The sequence below is a fragment of the Prionailurus viverrinus genome, chromosome F2, assembly GCF_022837055.1.
Source record: "Prionailurus viverrinus isolate Anna chromosome F2, UM_Priviv_1.0, whole genome shotgun sequence".
Lineage (NCBI taxonomy): Eukaryota > Metazoa > Chordata > Mammalia > Carnivora > Felidae > Prionailurus > Prionailurus viverrinus.
This window is the reverse complement of record NC_062578.1, coordinates 82,001,009-82,019,442: the sequence shown is the minus strand read 5'-3', so window position 1 is coordinate 82,019,442 and position 18,434 is coordinate 82,001,009. Positions and strand designations below refer to the sequence as shown.

At 68.7% G+C, this 18,434-nt stretch overlaps 1 protein-coding gene across 8 annotated transcripts in view; it reads right to left on the bottom strand.

The window, feature by feature from the left end:
- Window positions 1–18,434, bottom strand: part of ADGRB1 (adhesion G protein-coupled receptor B1) — an 81,052-nt gene that overhangs the window by 61,625 nt on the left and 993 nt on the right. For all 8 annotated transcript variants that reach the window (XM_047842756.1, XM_047842757.1, XM_047842762.1 and 5 more), the window contains exon 2: window positions 5,401–6,388. In XM_047842756.1, the coding sequence (XP_047698712.1) occupies window positions 5,401–6,193 (793 nt within the window). In that variant the 5' untranslated portion in view covers window positions 6,194–6,388. The remainder of the gene's footprint in view (window positions 1–5,400; window positions 6,389–18,434) is intronic.

The following is an 18,434-nucleotide window of genomic DNA, read 5'->3' as shown; positions in this document are numbered from 1 at the left end:
AGGATGAATGGGGCCAATTAATGGCCGCCAGGCAGCCTGGCCACCCAGGAGAGAGGGCCGGCGAGGGGGCTCCCGGCCTCCTTCCCACCCCGGTGCCCCAGCCTGGAGGCTGTGGTCTCCCCAGTCTCGGCTGGGGATGGGGGCGCTCCCCCAGCTGGGCCGCGCCGACTTCCGGGTTCCCCAGGCAGGAGGCCCGTGTACTTCCCGTCTCCTCCAGCAGAGGGCTCCCCAGTCCGGCACGTGGGGTCAGCCCCTGCCAGTTGCACCTGCAGGGCTCCCCAGGGGCCCACCGCGCAGTCCAGCTCCCTGGGAGGCCCCTGCCCACCCCCACCCCCACCAAGTTAGGGCCTATCCAGGAGCACCCAGGCTCCTCCTGTCCGACCCTCGCGTGGGCAAATGGGGACCACGGGGGACAAGACAGCTCTCTGATGCCCCTCCCCAACCCAACCCCCGTCCACCGGCCCCTCACCCCACACGGCCCGACACTGAACTGATCCTCCAGTGGGGCCCACAGCTCCCCATGCGAGGGCCCGAGGGGCCAGCAGCCCACCGCACTGCGGCAGGTGCCATCAGGCCTCAGGACGGGGCTGAGAGCCGTGCCCACGGGCCACTCCCCAGGTAAGGACAGGAGGGCTCCTCCAAGCACGTGCGCTAGAGGCACCACCTCCTTTAGCCTCGCACAGACCCGGTTCGTCTCAACCCGGATCACAGAAGGGAAGCTGAGGCTTGCCTAGGTGGCCGGCTTGGCCGCAGCTGCAGGGTTATATGCTTTCTCGTTGCTCCTCTCTCGCGGTCAGGCAGGCGTCCCCTGTCCCGGGAAGGGTGTCCTGTGAAAAGCCTGGTGGCCGAGCCCCAGCTCTGCCCTTTGGCGCTGCGTGGCCTGGACACACTCCCGAGTCCGACGGACCCCCGTCTCGCCATCTTTCCGGGACATGGGACCCAAGCAGGGCCGTACCGCTAGGCATCCCTGGCATCCTGGGCCGGGGGAGCGTGGGTGGGGGGCTCTGGCCTCAGGGGGGCTCGTCCTGCTGTTCCATCTGGAATGGGCATTGTCTACGACGGGGCCTGAAACCTTGTTTTCCCAGAGTTTTATCAACTGGCCCTTGTGCACTGTCCCTGCCACCCCCCAACCTCCAGAGACACCTGGGGACCCCTTTCTTGTACCCAAATCCCACACCCAGCCTCCTTCTGTAGCCTGTGGACCCCAGAGAGGGGCTCCAGACACTTCTTCCCAAGGGAAGTTGGGGCGGACCGAACTTAGGGTTGGGACGACTCCCGCGCCCTGCAGGGGTCATGTGTGCCACGGCAGGGGCCACCCCAGCTGAGCGTGACAGGCCTGGAGGCAGGGCCGCGTGGCCTTGGGCGGGTCTGGCTCCTCTGCCCAGCGCCTCAGTCTTCCGGCGCCCGCACACGGCCCCGACCTGCGCGCCTGGACCCCACTCCTGTTCCAGCCCGGCAGCCCCGGCCTGCGCGGGCACACGGAGGCGGGGCGCACGCGCACGCGCACACAGGGACACGGACACACACACGCACGCTTGCTCCCAGCCCCCAGGATGCTGCTCTTTCATTATCTTACATGTCGCTTCTGCAATAAAATTCTTTAATTAAAACATGAATATTTAAAACAGCCCTTGAGAGAAACGGCCCCATCTCACCAGAGGTGGAAAAGCGCACAGAGAGACTGTGGGAAAGAGACGGGGACACGGGACGCGGGAGCCGGCCCTGCCTGAGAGACCCCGGAAAGCGGTGGCCAGGCGGGCAGCCGGCCGGCAGCAGGGAGGAGAGGGGACAGTTGCTCTGGCCTGAGGAACGCTCACGGGGTCGGAGGCGTGACGTGGCCATGTGGCGTTTGGACAGGCCAGGCTGGGGGAGGGCTGAAAATGGGCCACGGGCTGGCCAGGCCGCCTGCTCGCTCGCAGCTCAGCCGTGCACCGCCTTCTTGGGGTGCAGATGGAGAGGACGTGCCTGTCCCAGCCTCCCCTGGCCAGCGTGAGGGGGCGAAGCTCCCTGGGCACCAGGCTCAGCAGACGAGATCTGGGGTCTGGCACCTGCCCAGCTCGGCTGCAGGCCTTGAGTGATCGCTGTACCTCCTGGTCCAAGCGCCCCCACACGTGCGCACGCGGCCCTCCCAGAAGAGATTATTGTGGGCGAAGCCCCCGGGCGGACCACCAGGAAGCCATAAGCCGGCTCTGACGTCAGCCTACCCCTTACAAGCTGTGTGACCCTGGCTGCTGCCTCAACATCTCTGTGCCTTATTCCAATTCACCAGTGCTCATCAGGTGCCTGCTGCGGGCCCGGTGCCGTTCCACGTGCCGGGGGTTACGTGGATGACCACGGCACACACCCTGCCCTGTGGTGCTTACAACCCGGCAGGGACAGAGAAGGGGGCGCGGACCTAACAAATAGAGGAAATTCTCAGTGCGCTGTGGACAGAGAAAGAGACACAGTGTCTGGGGGCGGAAAGGGGGGCTCTGGCTGCTGCCACTTTACACAGCACGGTCAGGGTTTGTTGAGAAGGTGATGTCTGAGCAAGGACTTGAGGGAGGGAGCCCCGAGGGGATCTGGGGAAGAGTGTTCCAGGCAGAGGGGACGGCCAGTGCAAAGGCCCTGGGGCAGGAGGGTGCTTCGGTGGGCCTATGTGACCGGCTGCTAGAGGGAGTAACCTCGTTAATATATGGATGCTTCCGGCACAGAGGAAACCCTCAAGACGTGGCTGCTGTTACTACTAAGATGATTTTTACTCCCGAGGTCCCAGAAGTATCAGGGCCCTCTGGATCCGGGGACAGGCACTGGGGTCCGAGCTATCTCTGGGCCTGGGTGACCACCGTCTGGCCCACCTTGCCCAGTGCAGATGAGCCCCCCGCCTCCCCGTCCACGTGGCGGGCAGTCCCAGCCCACACACAGTCCACATCGCCTTCCCACAAGACCGCCAGCCCCTGCCACACAGCCCCCCGCGCTGAGCTTTGTCAAAAGCGCTGAAATCAGCCCTGCGCAGAGCCCGGCTCAAAACACGTGCGTGCACCCCCACCTTCCTACCGTCCTCCGAGCACCACCTCCCAACGTTCCCTTTCCCGGAATCTGTGGGCAAGCCCCCCGCCCCAAGCGCCCTCCTCCTCCTGTCTGCCTCTTTGCCCCCGAGCCCTCTGTCTCCCACCTAGTGATGAACCCGAGGCCTCGGCCGCATCGCTGCCATTGTTTTGGCTTAGACGCACTTCCTCCTAGGTGTCATCCCTCGTGCCGTCCAGGAAGGATTAGTTTTGCTGTTTCCGTTTTAAAGTCAAGGGGCCTGAGGGGCTGACCGCTGCTGGGATTGGCCCAGGACTCACAGCGTGCTCGGGTCAGGCTGACCCGGCCCTGTGCTCCGGGCCCCAGAGTGCCCCACTCAGATGCAGCCCCACCTGGGAGACCCCCGGGCATCCCACCCTGAAGTCCACTCTGACCTCCGGATCTTCCTCCCCACTGTGTCTCCACCCAGTGCTTCCCCAGCCCGGCTGATGTCCTCATTCCTAGCTGGGAATCTGGGGGGTAGGGGTGGGGTGTCTAGCCACCTCCTTCCCCAAATCCTGCTCCTACCCCCCCCCCCCCCCCAGACCGGCATCCTCCCACCCTGCTGCTGCCCTGCCCCCCCCCCCCCCCCAGGCCAAGGTCAGCTCCCTCCTGGGTGCCGGCCCGGCTGCCTCCCCGTCCCCGGCTCCCCCTGCCCAGTTCCAACGCTCTTCTGCATTTACAGCCTAGGACCATCAGCCTGTGTCACTCTTCTGCTTCAAGCCCCTCGACGCTAACAGAGACCAGCTCTTTCGCACAGGTGCCGGGCCCTGGGGCCGTCATACCCCATGTGGCACGGCAGTCCTTCAGGGGGGAAATGGCCGTGGGGGGTGACCCGGCCCTCGCTGGTCCTCCCACTTCCCAAACCAGCCGCTGCCCGGCCGCTCTGTTCCTCCGGGTCCCCTGAGGACCACTCCCATCCTGCCACGCCTCAGAAGCTGCCCAAGCCAAGGTCACAGTGACCTACATTTGCCCAGCCCACGGATCAGCCCTTCCAGACTCCTACCCTACGGCTTTCTGCTGGATTCCTGAACACCCCGTCTGCCCCTGCCCCCGGGGGCTGTGCCTGCCTCCTCCTGAGGCCACCGGAGAGGCGCTGGCCTGCCCCCCTTCCCCTGCTCCTCTCCAGTTATGCTCACGGCTTCACGGAGGTTTCTGGAATCTACAGCCGGGACCATGATTGGAACCGTGTTCCAGGGTAACTGGCTTCCCCTGTAACCCCTTGGGGCTTCTTTTCTGCCTTTAAAGACTCTGTTCCTAGTAGGGCGTTGACCTCATTGGCTAAAGGCCCTGGACAACGTCACCCGGCCCCGCAGTGACCCACCCAGCGTGGAACACCCAGCCAGGCCTGGCCCCTGGATGCCCAGCACCTGTATTCCGCTGGCAGCCCCGAGGTCTGAGGCGGGCTGCCCCCTGCTGCTCCAGCCTCCCGGGGGCGCCCAGAAAACCCTGGGCAGCCCGCCAGGGGTTCTCGACCACCAAGCGCACACAGGACTGACCTCCTGCCCGCTGCCCACCGAGCCCCACCCCCCTCCGTCCCCCGTGCCACGTCCTCCGCTCGGGCCCCATCTCTCCGAGGGCCGACAGTCACACAGGACGCCCCGGGCACCCCGGCACCATCCACTTCCGACCTCTGCCCTGCCCGTCCTGGGCCTTCACTGCCCTTCCCACCCCCACGGCGCTCACGTGCACCCCTCCCAGAATCTTGAACACGGTCCCCTGGTGCAGGTGACCCTGACCTCCAGGCGAAACAGAGGCCCCATCCCGCCGGGGACCCTTCCCCTGCGCCGTTTCCCAAGACGCCCTCCCCTGTTGCTGCCTGGCACCTTCCCCTCCCCCCCGCCGCAGCCTCACAACAGCGGGTCTTTGTGGTTGTTTTTTGTCACGGCGTGTCCCTGGCGCCTGGACACCTTGCGAGCGCGGTAACCAGCTGCTGGGTGAATGATCTGTGCCGCCGAAACGCACGCGATCCCCAAACCTCGTCCCCTGGCCGCAACTCCAAAGGGCCCGCCCGGCCCACTTCTCCACGCGGCCCGCAGCCCGAGGGGCCCCCGCAGACCCCGGCCCCGGGCCTACTGGCCCCATAGCGTCGTCTGCCTGCCACAACGGGAGGCCCCTCCCCCAGCCAGGAGTTAAAGCTCCTTCGTCCGCGGTTCGGTTCGGTCCTTCGCTGACGCTCAGCGCGCACCTCCGGGGCCGGTGGCGAACACCTCAGGTCGCCTGCCCTCAGCGCTTGGCTTCCCCGGGGGGAGGGCGCTGCCCAGGGGCAGGTGGCCGGGGCAGCCCCCCGCAGAGAGGACCCTCTCCCACCGCCCTGTGCCCAGAGAGCCAGCCCTCTCCCACCCGGCCACTCACCTGGCACGCCGTCCCCGCCCCGATCCTGGGTCAGGCTGGTGAGGCAGTTCTCGGGGCCGCCGGCCACGCCGTCCCTCAGGCAGACGTCCCCTCGGGGGGTCAGGGAGCCAGAGGCAGGGTCGCCGGTGTCGCCGCCCAGGCAGGCGCAGGGGGTCTGCATGATGCCGCAGGGGTGGGAGCTGCGGCTGCCGGCCAGACAGGCGTCCAGCCAGCGGCACAGCATCTGGCAGGCGGCCCGGCTGGGGTTGCGGTTGCCCACGACCAGGTACTCCACGGAGAAGTCGTCGCCGGGGCTCTGGGGCGCGGCCGGCAGCCCGGGGCCCCGCTCGCGGGGCGGCTGCTGGCGCAGCATCTGCAGGAACTGCTTGCTGGCCTGCAGGAAGGCCAGGGGCGCCGAGGGGTCGCAGAGCTGCAGCACCTCGTCGAAGCTCTCCACGCCCAGGTAGGTGCGGGTGGACTCCAGGAAGGAGTCGAACTGGTAGGTGCGGACGCGGCCGGGGCCGCCGCAGGGCGCGGGCGCCTTGGCCACCTTCATGTAGAGCGTGTAGCGCCGCGGGTCCGGGTTGCGCAGGGTCCAGGAGCAGCGCGAGGCGTTGGCCGGGAACACGGCGGCCGCCTGGAAGTACCCGAAGAACTTGCCCTGCACCAGCGTGGCGCACGGCTCGGCCCCGGGCCCCGCGTCCACCCCCGCGGCCGCCCGCGCCCAGCGCCCCAGCAGCAGCAGCAGCAGCAGCAGCAGCAGCGACGGGCAGAGGGTCCGGAGGGGCCCCGGGGCGGCGGCCTGGCCCCTCATCCTAGCTCGCGGGGCCGCCGGGGTTCCGCGGGCTGGGCAGGCAGGCGCAGGCCAGGCCTTGACATGCCAGGGTCCGGCGACGGCGGGGCTGGGCTGGCGGGAGCCGGGGGCGGGGGCTCCGAGCGGGGGCGGGAGAAGGCTCCTGACGACCTAAGGTTCAGGGCCCCGACGCTGGCCTGTGGCCCTCAGCAGCAGCTGGAAGAAGAGGAGAAGAGGGACGGTGTGAGGCCACGCCCCACCCCCCCACCCCCGCCCCCTGCCCCGGGGAGGCTGGGACTCTGGGCACTGGGGGGCCGTGCCTGCAACCCGCCAACGTGTCCACCTGCAGGGGGACGGTGGCCTCCTCCTCCAGCTGGGCCTGAGCAGGGAGCGGTGGGCAGCCCCCGGCCGGGGCCCGGGGCCCCGGAGGCCTGGGCCGGGCCCGCCCGGCTCAGACTGGCCACGCGTGGCCCCTGTGGGTCCCGGGGCTGCCTGCTTGCTCACGCCATCATGGCCACGGCGGCCCCTCGGCCCGTGGGCCTCTGTGTCTCTCCCTGGCCCTGTGGTGGGGGGCTGGGCGCTCTCTCCTGGCCGTCTCCCTCATCGGTCTCCTCTCTCTGTGCCCTTCCTCCTCCCTAGTCCCTGCCCATCAGGGAGGAGAGTGCAATCCTCTCAGAAGGGGAAGGGGAGAGGTCATTCCGGCCATCCCCCAGCAGTGGGAGCGCAGACCCTGTGACAGTGTGATGGGGGTCACTGCCGCCTCTCAGGCAGTCTTCCTCCCCCTCTGGCCCCACTGGCCCCTGGGCCCGCGGCTCTAGGAAGGCAGGGCTGGGCATGGAGTCACCCAGAACCGCACACATCCAGGCCTCGGCCTATACTAACCCCTCCCCTCACCCCTTCTTTGTGACCCACCCCTCCACTTCACGACGAGGACACCGGGGCTGAGAGGGTAAGTGGCTCGCAGGAGGTCACAGTGAGAGGCGGGAAAACCCACACCTGAACCCCTTCGCGGCCCCAGCCTTGTGCCGCTGGGTCCCCTCCCCTGCTCTGGGAGAGAAGGTGCCGGCTGTGTGTCGCCCCCTCACTCCTGGGGGAAGGGGACGCAGCTGCTAGCCCATTGGAGCAGGGACATAGCAGAGCCACCCAGGGCTCAGAAAAGGACGGTGGCCCTGCTGGACCTGCCACCATGTGGACCCCGGTGGCTTCCTTCTGCTTCCGGGCCTCAGTTTCCCCAACCATCCCCCAGCTCCTAGCTGGGCCAGGCGCCGGCCCCATGCAGCCGCTGAGCCGGTGGGTGAGGAAGACAGCAGCACCCCCCCAACCCCCCCACCCCTGGCTGCTGGGCCTCCTGGTGCCCGTGGCCTCCACTATGCAGACCTTGCACATGATGGCCGCCTGCCCCCGGGGACTCGCCACTTCCTGCTGCCCAACGTCCTTCCTGCGTGGGCTGTTGGTGGATCGGGGAGCTGGGCACAGGTGGCCTTGGGCCCTGAAAGGACTGGCAGCCCCTTCGTGGCTATGTGGCCTCGGGCAGGCCTCACCTCCTAGCCTCAGTTTCCTCATCTGTATAATGGGGGAGAAGCCTCACTGTCTCAGCAAGAGAGTAAGATCTAGACCTGGGGGTTTACCCATGTTTGGGGCAGGAGGCAAGGAGGAGGAGGGGAGAGGAGGCGAGAGTGAGGTTCTGGGTCACCAGGGGGAGCTGGGCCAAACCTGGCCCCCCAGGGCTCTTTAGTGACAGACATTCAGGTGCCCTGAGGAGGAAATTCCCAAACTTCTCATCCTGGCACCTGTGGGCAGGGCTGAGCAGACGCTGAACTTAGCCCTTACCTCTGGGAAGACCCTCGTCCCACCTCTAGACCACCTGGGGCCAGCCCTGGATATGGGCATAGCAGAGCCCGCTTGCCCTGGCCACCTGCCCCCACATTACGGGGACGGACAGGCCATGGCCAGGGTCCTACAGCCAATCCCAGACTTGGGAGGTCCCCGCCATCTTGTTGCAGAGGGGTGGCCGTGTGTTCCAAAACCTCATCTGAGCCCCACTTGCACCCCCCCACCCAAGTCCCGGGCTGGGACCTAATGTGGAAGCCAGTCCCCGGCCCTGGGACAGACTCTCCCTAACGCCCAGAGGGTCCAGAGGACTTAGCCCCAGTCCCAGAACAATGTCGGCACTGATCCCAGCTTAGTGCTCACCTTGCTGCGCCCCATCACTACCCCCAGGGGGCCTGCATGGTCTGAAATGACCCACGTGAGGGCCCATGTCACCTGTGTCCCCTCTCTGGCCCAGACACTCCCTCGGGGTCTCGGGGGGAGGTAAGGGAGGCAGGCTGGTGCAGGGGACGGTGGTGGAGAGGGAAGGGGGGACTCTCGGAAGGGGGGCTGGTTCTGGCGGACCTGGGGGGCCAGGAGCAGGTACAGGAGGTGACGTACACAAGCACCAACCACTGAGGGCCTGTGCCGGGCACGAGTTCTCCAGGGCCTCAGCCAGCCCCTCTGGAGAACGGTCAGCCATGGGGCTGCGGGTGAGAGCACGGCCCCCGCCTTCCGCGCCTCCAGGAGGGCTCGGCATTCTGGTGAGCCCCGTGCTGTGCCAGGCCGTCGCATCTGTACAGCAGCCACCCCAGGGGCACCTGTTAGGGCTCCATTTTGCAGATGGCATATTTGGGACCACAGAGGAGCCGTGTCTTGGTGGGGGCTGGTAGGTGCTGAACGCCAGAGCCAGGATCCAAACCCAAGTCTGCCAGTCAGAGCTGGTGCCCTCTGCACCGCCCAGCACTGCCCTGGGGCGGGCAGAACCGGACCTAAGCCTGCTCCCGTCCCAGGCCACGCTGAGGTCCTCCTGGCATGTCTCCCGGCCAGCCCTCCTGGTCACTGGCTCACTCCTCAACCGGAGCACCTGCCGGGGGCGGAGGCCCCCCTGCAGCGTCCCGTGTGGCAGGACAGAGGTGGCAGCGGGGTTAGAAGCAGGACAGCGCTCCAATCAGAAGGGTCCCTCACGAGGGGAGCCCGGGTGGCCCCTGGTGGGGGGAGTGGGCCTCGGGGGGAGGCAAGGGAGGCACGGTGGGGCAGGGGGTGGTCGTGGGGAGGGAGGGGGAAGATGCTCAGGAGATAGGACAGAGAGGCCCCAGTGGCCAGCTGGGGTATGGGATGTGGAGGGGACACTTCCGGCCTGGACACTGAGGTGGCAAGTGCAGGGGTGAGTGTGCGGTAAGGGCAGGTCAGGGCAGAGCTCAGAGCCCTTCCAGGCGGCGGTGCCCGGAGACCGAGGCCCCGAAGCGAGCCTTCAACAGACTACCAGGGCTGGAAGATGGCCTGTGAGTGTTCACCCATGGGGATCTCAAACAGGGCTCCTATGGAGCTCTGGGGCTCCAAAGGGGGGACCCCAAGGGCCGTCAGGGAGCCGGGGCCAGGTGGGAAGCAGTAGGTGTCCTCTAGAACATCTCTGACTCGAACTGCTCCATCCACACCCTGGGCGTCGGGAAAGGCTCTGCCAGCCAGAGGGCTGTGCCGGCTATGAGGACACCAGCCCGGCCTCGCTTCTCCCGGCTGGGTCGCAGGGCAGAGCTGGGCAGGAGGCCCGGGCTGCCACTGTGGATGGCCCCTGCACCTGCCAGTGCGCGCTGTCCCCCTGCCTCTCCACGCCCCATCCCCAAGCGGCTCACAAGGCCTTTCTGGCCAGATGAGCCTCCTTTATCCTCATTAACTACATACCTGACCCCCAACGAGGCCTCGGAAAAATGGCTCAGAGGCCCCTCCCCTCTGAGGCTCCTTGCACCAAGGCAGGCCCAGGCAGGCAGAGCGCCGGGCAGGCTTGGGGCACGCTGGTGTCAGGCCCCAGGTCACATAGCCACGGTGGAGGACAGGTCAAGTCCCTCCCAGGCCGGGGCAGTTGGTGCTGAGACAGGGTGGGGGCATACGGCGGGGGGCGGGGGGGGGGGGGACCTGGCACTCGGGGTGGGGTCCTGGAGGGAGGGGACAGCGTCTGGGAGGGGTCCTGGGACGAGTGGGGGCAGGGCCTGATCTGACTTCATTCCGGGGTCCCTCTGACTGCTGCGGGCGGGTGCAGGCAGGGAGAGCCGAGGATGTGGCCTGTGTGGGATCTGGGCAGGTGTGGGGCGGTGGGGGCGGGGGGGAAGCCAGGGTCTCAGAGACGACCAGGCTTCCAGGTTGGGCAAGTGAGCGATGGGCGGTGGGGGCCCTCACTGGGATGAGGGGCAGATGCGTGCACACACGTGTGCGTGTGTGAATATGCATGGCTACACGTGCACCTGGGCGCAGATGTTTCCCCGTATTCGTGAGCACACGCGTGACCGTGTGCACGCGTGCCTCTGGATGTGTGCACGTGTCTGCATGCACGCACACGTGTAGCATGCTTGCACAAGGACACACGGCAAGAAGAGAGCCGGGCTCAGTGTGTGCTCACTGGGACGTGAGGGCCGGGCGGGGTGGATGGCCGGTGTCTCTGGCAGCACCTCCGCTGTGTGTCCCCGGGCTGGCTCAGGCCCCCACCCCAGCCTCACCTGGCACCCGGGCCTCCGCTGGCCGAAAGCGAGGCACTGGGGGTCTCTGGCCGTCCCCAGCGATGGGCTCTCGTGTGGCCACAGGTCACTCCTTTCCGTGAACGCTCACAGTCTCTCCCACTGTCTCCTCCCCAGACACAGGCCACCTGTCCTCCGATCCCGGCCTGGGTCACTGAGGCTTTTGTTGCCCACTGCCCCCCTCGGGCTCCCAGGGACAGCGACGACTCACGCCCAAGCCCCTCTGGTTCCTGCGTGGGGAAAACTAACCAAACTGCCCTTGCTGCCAGAAAGTCCCTCCCGGTGTCCAGCCCCCACCCTGAGGCCCGCCTCAGCCCCAGCCCGTCGTCGCAAGGCCTCCCAGAGGCCCGGGGCTGGCCTCGGGATGGGGCCAGGGAGCCCTGTGGGTGTCTGAGCAGGGTCGCAGGGTGGAGGCTGCTGGGACGGGAGGTGGGCGACCGTGCGGGTGAGGGACTGAGAGCGAGCCGGGCGGGGACGGGAAGCTGGGGGTCAGCCGAGGAGGACCCCTAAGAGTCACCGCCAGTTCCTGAGTCCCGACCACAGGCTGGGACTGGCCTAAGCTCCACGGGAATCCCTTGTTGGATGTCACGGCCCTGTCGTGAGGTAGGAGCAGAACCAAGCCCCCCTGTGAGGCTCACAGGGTCACCGTCAGCCGAGGATCCTGCGCCCACCTGCCACACCGTCCCAGATGTCTCCCTGCACGTGCAGGCCAGCGGTGCCCCCGCCCCGACATCAGAAGCCCTGGGTGCCTTGGTTTCCCCGCTCCCTCAGGCGCTGTGATTCTCCAGCCCCACTCCAGTCTGTCCGACCCTCCTCCCCAGGCTCAGCGCCCTCCCCCGCAAGGCCCGGTGCACACACGCAGACCCACCCCGGGCCCTGCCTCCACATCCCCTCCCCACCCACCCCAGGCCGCCAATGGCATCCCCAGATGCCAGCCACAAAAGGCACTCTGTTGTCCTGCCCGGCCCCCTGAACAGTGCCTGCCTGTGTGTCCTGGGAAAAGGCTGCGCTGGGGGAGGGGTGGGGTGGGCGCCCTCAGCACCGAGGACAGCCCAGGGGCTGGCTGGCGGGCAGGGGCCGGGAGAGCAAGCAGATGAGGCCGTCCGGGGACGCGCGACCGCCCCTGCCCACGCAGCCTGCCCTCCCTGCCCAGGGAGCCCAGGGGCCCCTATGGATCCCTCCCGGGCAGTGGCAGCCTGGGCCCCAGGTGGCCGTGTGGGCTCTGGGAGTGGGGGGGCGGGCGTAGATCCAGGACAACCCAGGACGAGGGGCCTCTGTCCGTGAGCACAGACGCAGGTGGGGCGTGAGAATGTGGCTCCCCACCCCACAGTCACCGTGTGTTCGTGCTCCCAGCCTGTGTGGACCGGCTCCCCTGAACCCCTCTGCTCACCTGCGGGGAGTCCCACGCCTGCCCCGAGGAGCCCCCAGGTCACACCGCACTCAGTAGAGAGGTAGGGGCAGAGCAGGGAGGTGCCACCACAGGGCTGCGGGGGGGGGGGGGGGGGGGCGGGCCCCGAGAGGCCCACCGCATCACCACGCCTGCCGGCCCGGCCCCTCGGGAAGCCCCCTTCCCTTGCGCCCCTGCCTGGGCACAGGTGCCATGGCAGGGAGTCTGCCCAAGAGAAGAGAGAAAGGCCCCCCGCCACCCGAAGGGCCGCTGCTGGGGGCTGGGAGGGGGGAACCCTGTGTGGCTCGGCCGCAGCCCCCCGCCCAGCAGCCCCACGAGGGCGAGGCGGTCTTCACCCGTATTTCACAAGGGAGGCTGACGGACTCCCCGCACCAAGGGTAGCTCAGGAGCTGGGGCCTGGAGCTGGGGGCCAGCTCCCTGACCGGCCTTGTCACGCCTCCTCTTGCCCAGAATCCCATCACCCTAAACCCCATGCAGGCCTCGAAGCCGCGCCGGGCGCCAGGAGCTCCGCCCCCGTTCCTGGCCCGCCCCGGCCTGGGGAGCACTCGTCCTCCAGGACACCGAAGCGGCCTGCCCTCGAGGGCCTCACTTGCGCCTGCCGGGCCCTCCCCAGAGTGGGCGTGTCCTGCACCCCAAGCGCGCACGCACCCAGGCACGCAGGCGTAAGCGTGCAGTAGCATGTGCGTGCACACAGCCAGCCTCTCCCGGAGACAGTCCTAAGCGACGGCATAGGTCCCAGGGTGGGGGTGGGGGACTCTCACGAGGAGGGGGTGGCTGACTGTGCTGTCCTCTCAGGGTCCGCCGGCTTGGCACCCCGGGGGGAGCCGCTGAGCCCCGAGGCTGCCCTGGCCCCCCCGCTGCAGGCCTGTGAGTGATGCTCCGATCCACACCCCACACCGGGATCTGTGCTCCCCGGGTCTCCAGAGGGAGGGGCTCGTCCGAGGTCACCTGCCCAAGGTCGCATGGGAGAGGGCAAGGGGACAGCAGGAAGGTCGGAAGAGGGGGTCAGGAAGGGGCCCGGGGGCATACCTAGGCCCTGGGGCTGCTCTGTGCTGAGGCTCCAGGGCATCGCGGGCGGCCCGACTGGGTGGCGTCAGCAGAGTTCCTGACCGCTTGCAAGGGGGGGTGCGGGGGGCGAGCAGCGACCGGCACTTAGCCTGCACCTGCTTCGTGGAATCGAGGTCCTCCGGCTCCCAAAGTCCCCTGTACCTGCTCCAACAGCACAGCTGGGGCGGCAAGGCTGACCGTCCCGTCCCACTGCTCAGAGGAGCAAAGGCTCCCCCAGCTGGAGGCTGCACCCGGGGCCTCGCCCGACACCCACGGGGTGACCTCTCCCCTCTGTGGGGGGCAGCTGAGGAGAAGGACGGCCAGCGAGGGTGGGGCCGGGGCTCAAGGTCACCACCTCTGCCCACGGTCCCCCAGCTCTGGAGGGAGGCGGGAGCAAGCAGACGCAGTGCCCCCCCACCCCCGGCCCCGAGCAGGACGGTGGGGCCCACGGATGGACAGGCCGGGTGCTGAGGAGCGGGTGTGGGTGCAGGGCGGGAGTGTACCTACATGTGCACACGGTGTAGGAGGGAGTGCATGTCCGAGGACAAGTGGGGGGGGGCTTTGTGCGGGTGAGGGAGCGTGTGCGTGTGGCGTGAGTGGACCGCGTGCAGGTGTGTGTGCGTGTGCAGGCGTGGGTGTGCGAGTGGACGTGCTGCTGTCCACAAAGGGCTTCTGGAGGCGCCACGTGTGAGGTGGGGACCAGGGGCGGGTCCAGCTGGGAGCAGGGGCAGGGGTGGCAGAAGACGCGCTCTCCCGCCTGCCGATTCCCTCTCCTTTCCATTCAGGTCTTGCAGCCATGGTCACATGCCTTTCCCAGGGCACCAGATGTCACCCCCCAGCTGGATCAGGTCCGTACCAGGTCCTGCCCTCGACAGCCCCGAGGCTGCCCTGCCTTCTGCAGTTCTAGGCTCTCTGGGGCACAGGGCGGGGAGGCTCCCAGCCCTGAGTCACCAAGTCTCAGAGAAGCGGCTGCTCCAAAGTCACCTTGCCACGCGGGAGGGAGGTTGGGGCCATCAACTCCCTTGCAGGCTCAAGCCTTAAAGGGGGGTGGGGGTGGGGGTGGACGGAGGCACAGGCTTCAGAGGGTGGGGCCTGGTGCTCTCTCCACACCCCCCCCATCTGGGTGGAGGTCAGTGATGAGACCAGGCCATCCCTGGGTGGCCCTGCCCACCAGCCCTCGGCGTCTCCGCCTCAAAGACCTTCAGCCCTGAGGCAGCACCCCAAAATCGGCAGCCAGCCCCCCAAAACTGTCTGGGCTGGGGCTCAACTCCAGTGCCTGCCTTGGAGCCTCTCCTGGCTTCTAGTGGTTGCTGGGGCCACAGAGATCGACGGGCTGGAAGACAGGTGGCAGGACGAGCACAGAGATAATGGAGGTGCCAGAGGTGATAACCGGGAGTGGGGGTGTGGGGGCGTAGGGGGCGGGGTGCCGGGGCATGGCGGGTGAGCCGGGTGCCCATGATGTACACTGAACACTTCCACTTGCCCATGCAAGACATAGGCAGTTGTCCTGCCGAAGCACAGAGCATTCTGGAAAGACAACAGGGAGTCACTAACGGGGTCACTCGGGGCAGAGGACCTGCGTTTGGGGGCAAGACGGAGACTCCTATTTGCTCCCTAGCCCTTGGTGCTTCTTTAATTACGAGGCAAGGGTCCCTACGGAGAAGGGGGACACGGGAGGTGGGGGCAGAGCGGGACAGATGTGCCCCCGTAGCACACCTTGTCCCTGAGCTCGTCTTTGCCTCACCCTGCGAGCAGGACTGCGTCCCCCCGCCCCCCCCAGCTGAGAACACCGAGGCAGGGAGGCTCCTTAGCACCTGGTGTCAGAAGACCCGAGCCCAGGGGTCTGCATTCAGCTCCCTCTGCGGGTCGTAGGGGCTCCTTGCCAAGACCTGTCCCCCGCGGGGAGGGACTCAGGCTCCATCCCCGGCGACTGTGCCACTGAAACCTTTTCCCCACAGTCGAGCAACACAGTGGGGCCCAGAGTCCAGGGCATCCTGTGCGCTTTTCTTTATGGGATCCGTGCACCGTGACGATGACGTGGGGGGTCTCGGGTGGGTCAGGGAGGTGGGCATTTTGTCACGATGGCTGCGGTCTGCAGTGCAGGTGTGGGCACCTGGCGTGACTAGGCGTGTTCTGCCTCCTGTAACCCCGCTGCCCGCAGGGGCCCCCCGCCGTTGGTCGGGCCAAGTCACCACCCCTATTTAAGATCCCCTCGGTACTCCCCCAGCTCCCGGGACACGGCCCAAGGCCTCCAGGGCTCAGGTCTGGCCCGCCTCCCCCTGCAGCCCCCGTCCTGCCATTCACCCTCCTTTCCAAGTCCCGTCCGTTCCTCGCAGCTGTCCTGTCGCCTGCCACGGGGCCTTTGCGTGGCTGTTCCCTCCCCTTCACCACCACCCACCCACCCCTTCTGTGGGTCCCCATTAGCCCGCCGCTTCCTTGCAGCAGCCTCCGTGGGAGCCCCACATCTGGACGCCTGCAGGCTTCTCCTTATCCTCCACCGTCTAGAGCTGATTCACAGAGCTTGTCAGAGCCTTTTCACTCCCAGATTCCCGTCAGCCCTCATCCTGCGGAGGGGGGGGACCGTGCCCTCCTCACGGCCCTCACTGCACCCCCAGTGCAAGGGTACACACGTGGGCACCCACACGTTTAGTGTTATGTGTGCACGAGGGCCCCCGGGCCATGCGTGTTTACCCAGCAACCACGGCTCTGCCCTATGGCGCAGCTGCAGCCAGGGAGGCCGGAGGTGGGAGGGTTCCAGAGGACAATGGGAGAGTGTGGGTTCGCCGGCACAAATGGGGTTACCGACCCCCTCCAGGTGCGGGGTCTTCACGACAGAGCTTTAGTCTCCGGCCCAGCTCTTGCGCACGGAGCCGACCCGGGGCCCGCCCAAGGGTAAAACGCGGCTCACTTCAACACAGCCATCCGGGCTCACATTCACGGCAGACCCGCACCGCGCCACGCACACAGATGTGACAGTTTGCATGCCTGCACACACATGCGGGCAGCGTGCACGGCGCACATGGACACAAACACGCTCGCCCGTGGCCGCGCACCGTGCGCCGGGGCACGGGGGCCGGGCGAGCCGGGAAGAGCCAGGTGACGGGGCCGGCCCGAGACGCCAGCGAGCGGCCCCGGCGGGCGGGCGGGCGGCGGGGCGCCCGGCGGGAGGGCGGGGCGGCCGGGGGCTGCCCAGGATGGGGCGGGCGCGGGCGGGCGCGGAGGAGACGGAAGGGGCGGGCAGGCCGGCGGGCGGGCGCGGGCGCCCTCTCCCGGCCGTCCGGGGCAGCGCGCCGCCCTCTGCCACCGCCACCGCAGCCCCGCGCCGGCCGCCCGGGCCCCGGCCGCGAGTTTGTCCCCAGGGGGCGGGCTCGGGTCCCCGGACCCGCTCCGGGAGGCGGGGCCGGCCAGGGGACGAAGGCGCCGCGCGAGTCGGCCCGCGCGCGGCCGGGGCCTGCCGGGGCCGCCTGCCGGCGAGGCCTCGCAGCCGAGTGTCCGCAGGCGCCCCGCTGCCTCGGGACCCGGCCGGCCCGGACGCCGCAGGCCCAGCACGCTGCGGGCCCAGCGCGTTGGATCGCGGGACGAGCACCAGGGGCCTCGGCTGGAAGGGCTCCGAGAGCACAATCCGTGCTCCCATTGCACGGACGCGGCCGCCGAGGCCCGCGGCGGGCCGGGGCCCGCGGACAGGGGAAGGGACCTGGAGGGCTCGGCAACTTAGTGTCCGCTCCCCGCCCGGGGTCGGCGGAGTGCGGCGTGAGGCCGAGGGCAGCCAACCGCCCGGTGTCCGCCCCCGCGCGGGAGCGCGGCGGGGACAAGCGCCCTTCTCCGGGATGCGAGGCAGAGAACGCCCCGCTCGAGCCCCCAGCGCCGTGCCCGCCCGCGGAGCCGCGCGCCGCCGGGGCGCATTCCCGCCGGCCTCGGGCTCGGCCCCCCGGCCGCCCGGGCTCCGCGGCTCGCGGGCCGTCCCCCGCCCCCCAGATGCACGCGCAACAAGTCTGAAAGCAGCGCGGAGGAGCAGCGAGCGAGCCGGGGAGGAAGGCGGCGGGCTCGGCGCGGGGCGCTCCGGGATCCCCGAATGCGCGCAACGTCCGCCTCCAGGGACCGGGCGCGGGTGGCGGGTGCTCGGGTGACTCGGCGGGCGGCCCACGTCCCCTCCCTGAGCTGCGACTCTGCGCGGGCGGGGGCGCGCCCGAGAGCCCCCGCCCCCTCCTTCGGCGGCGTGACCTTGCTCGGGTACTCAAAGCCGGACCCGGCGGCACCCGGCGTCCGGGCGCAGAGTTTCTCCATCGCCCGCGGTCGGGGAGGGAGCGGCTCCCTCCCTCGACCTCCTTCGCCGCCTCCTCGGCTGCGGGGTTCGCCGGGGAATGGAAGTCTTCAGGGTTCTAGGAGACGCCATGGCCGCTGCTCCAGACCCCAAAAACCATATATCACCTCCCGGATGCGACAAGGGACCCCAGGCTCCGGTTCCCCCCCCACCCCCCACTCCACCGCCCGCGCGGCCGCTGCTCAGAGGGGGTGTGTGTTTGTGTCTGTGGGGGAGGGCACCAACGGTCTCCTTGGGTCCCCAGGGTGGGGTGGGAGAGCAGACCTCCGGGCCACCTCCCCAACACGTCCGCCAAGAGGCTCTTCTGGGGCGGGGGTGCGTGCCCCCTGCCCTCCCACGCGCCTTCACGCCTTTCAACTCCCCCCCGAGTTGCAGCTAAGGAACCCCTGCCCCGGACCCGGGGGAACCGGGCGTGATGGGGAGTGCGCCGCGGGGAAGGGTGCTAGGGGTGGGGTGGGTTAGGGCACGTCAGGTCCCAGCCTGGGTCCTCGCGCTCCAAGAAACTTGGAAGCCCAAAATAAAAGTGGGAAGGGTAAGGTGCCCAGCGGGCTGGGGCCTGGCTGCCAGGCTGGGCTCTCTCTCTGAGCTGCCTGGGAAGTGACCCAGCAGGAGCCGCTGGGGCTCGGCGGAGGGACCCGGGCTCAGAGCCGCAGCCTCGCACTCGTCCTCCCCGCCGCCTGGCTCCCGGCGATTCTCATCTTCGCCGCCCCCCTCCGAGGCAGGCCCGAGGCGCGCGTTGCCCGGCCCGGGGGGCCACAGGGACCCAGGAGAGGGTGTCTGGCTGGGCCCGGCGCCCCCAACCTCCCCAGGAGGGGGCAACGCTCATTCCTCGAGGCAGCTACGCGCGGCTCCCAGAGAGAGCAGCCACGGCGGAGGGCCGGCGGCCTCTGTTCGCTGGGGATGGGGACCTGCCGAGGAGTGCCGGGCGCCTCGCCTCGCTGCCTGGCA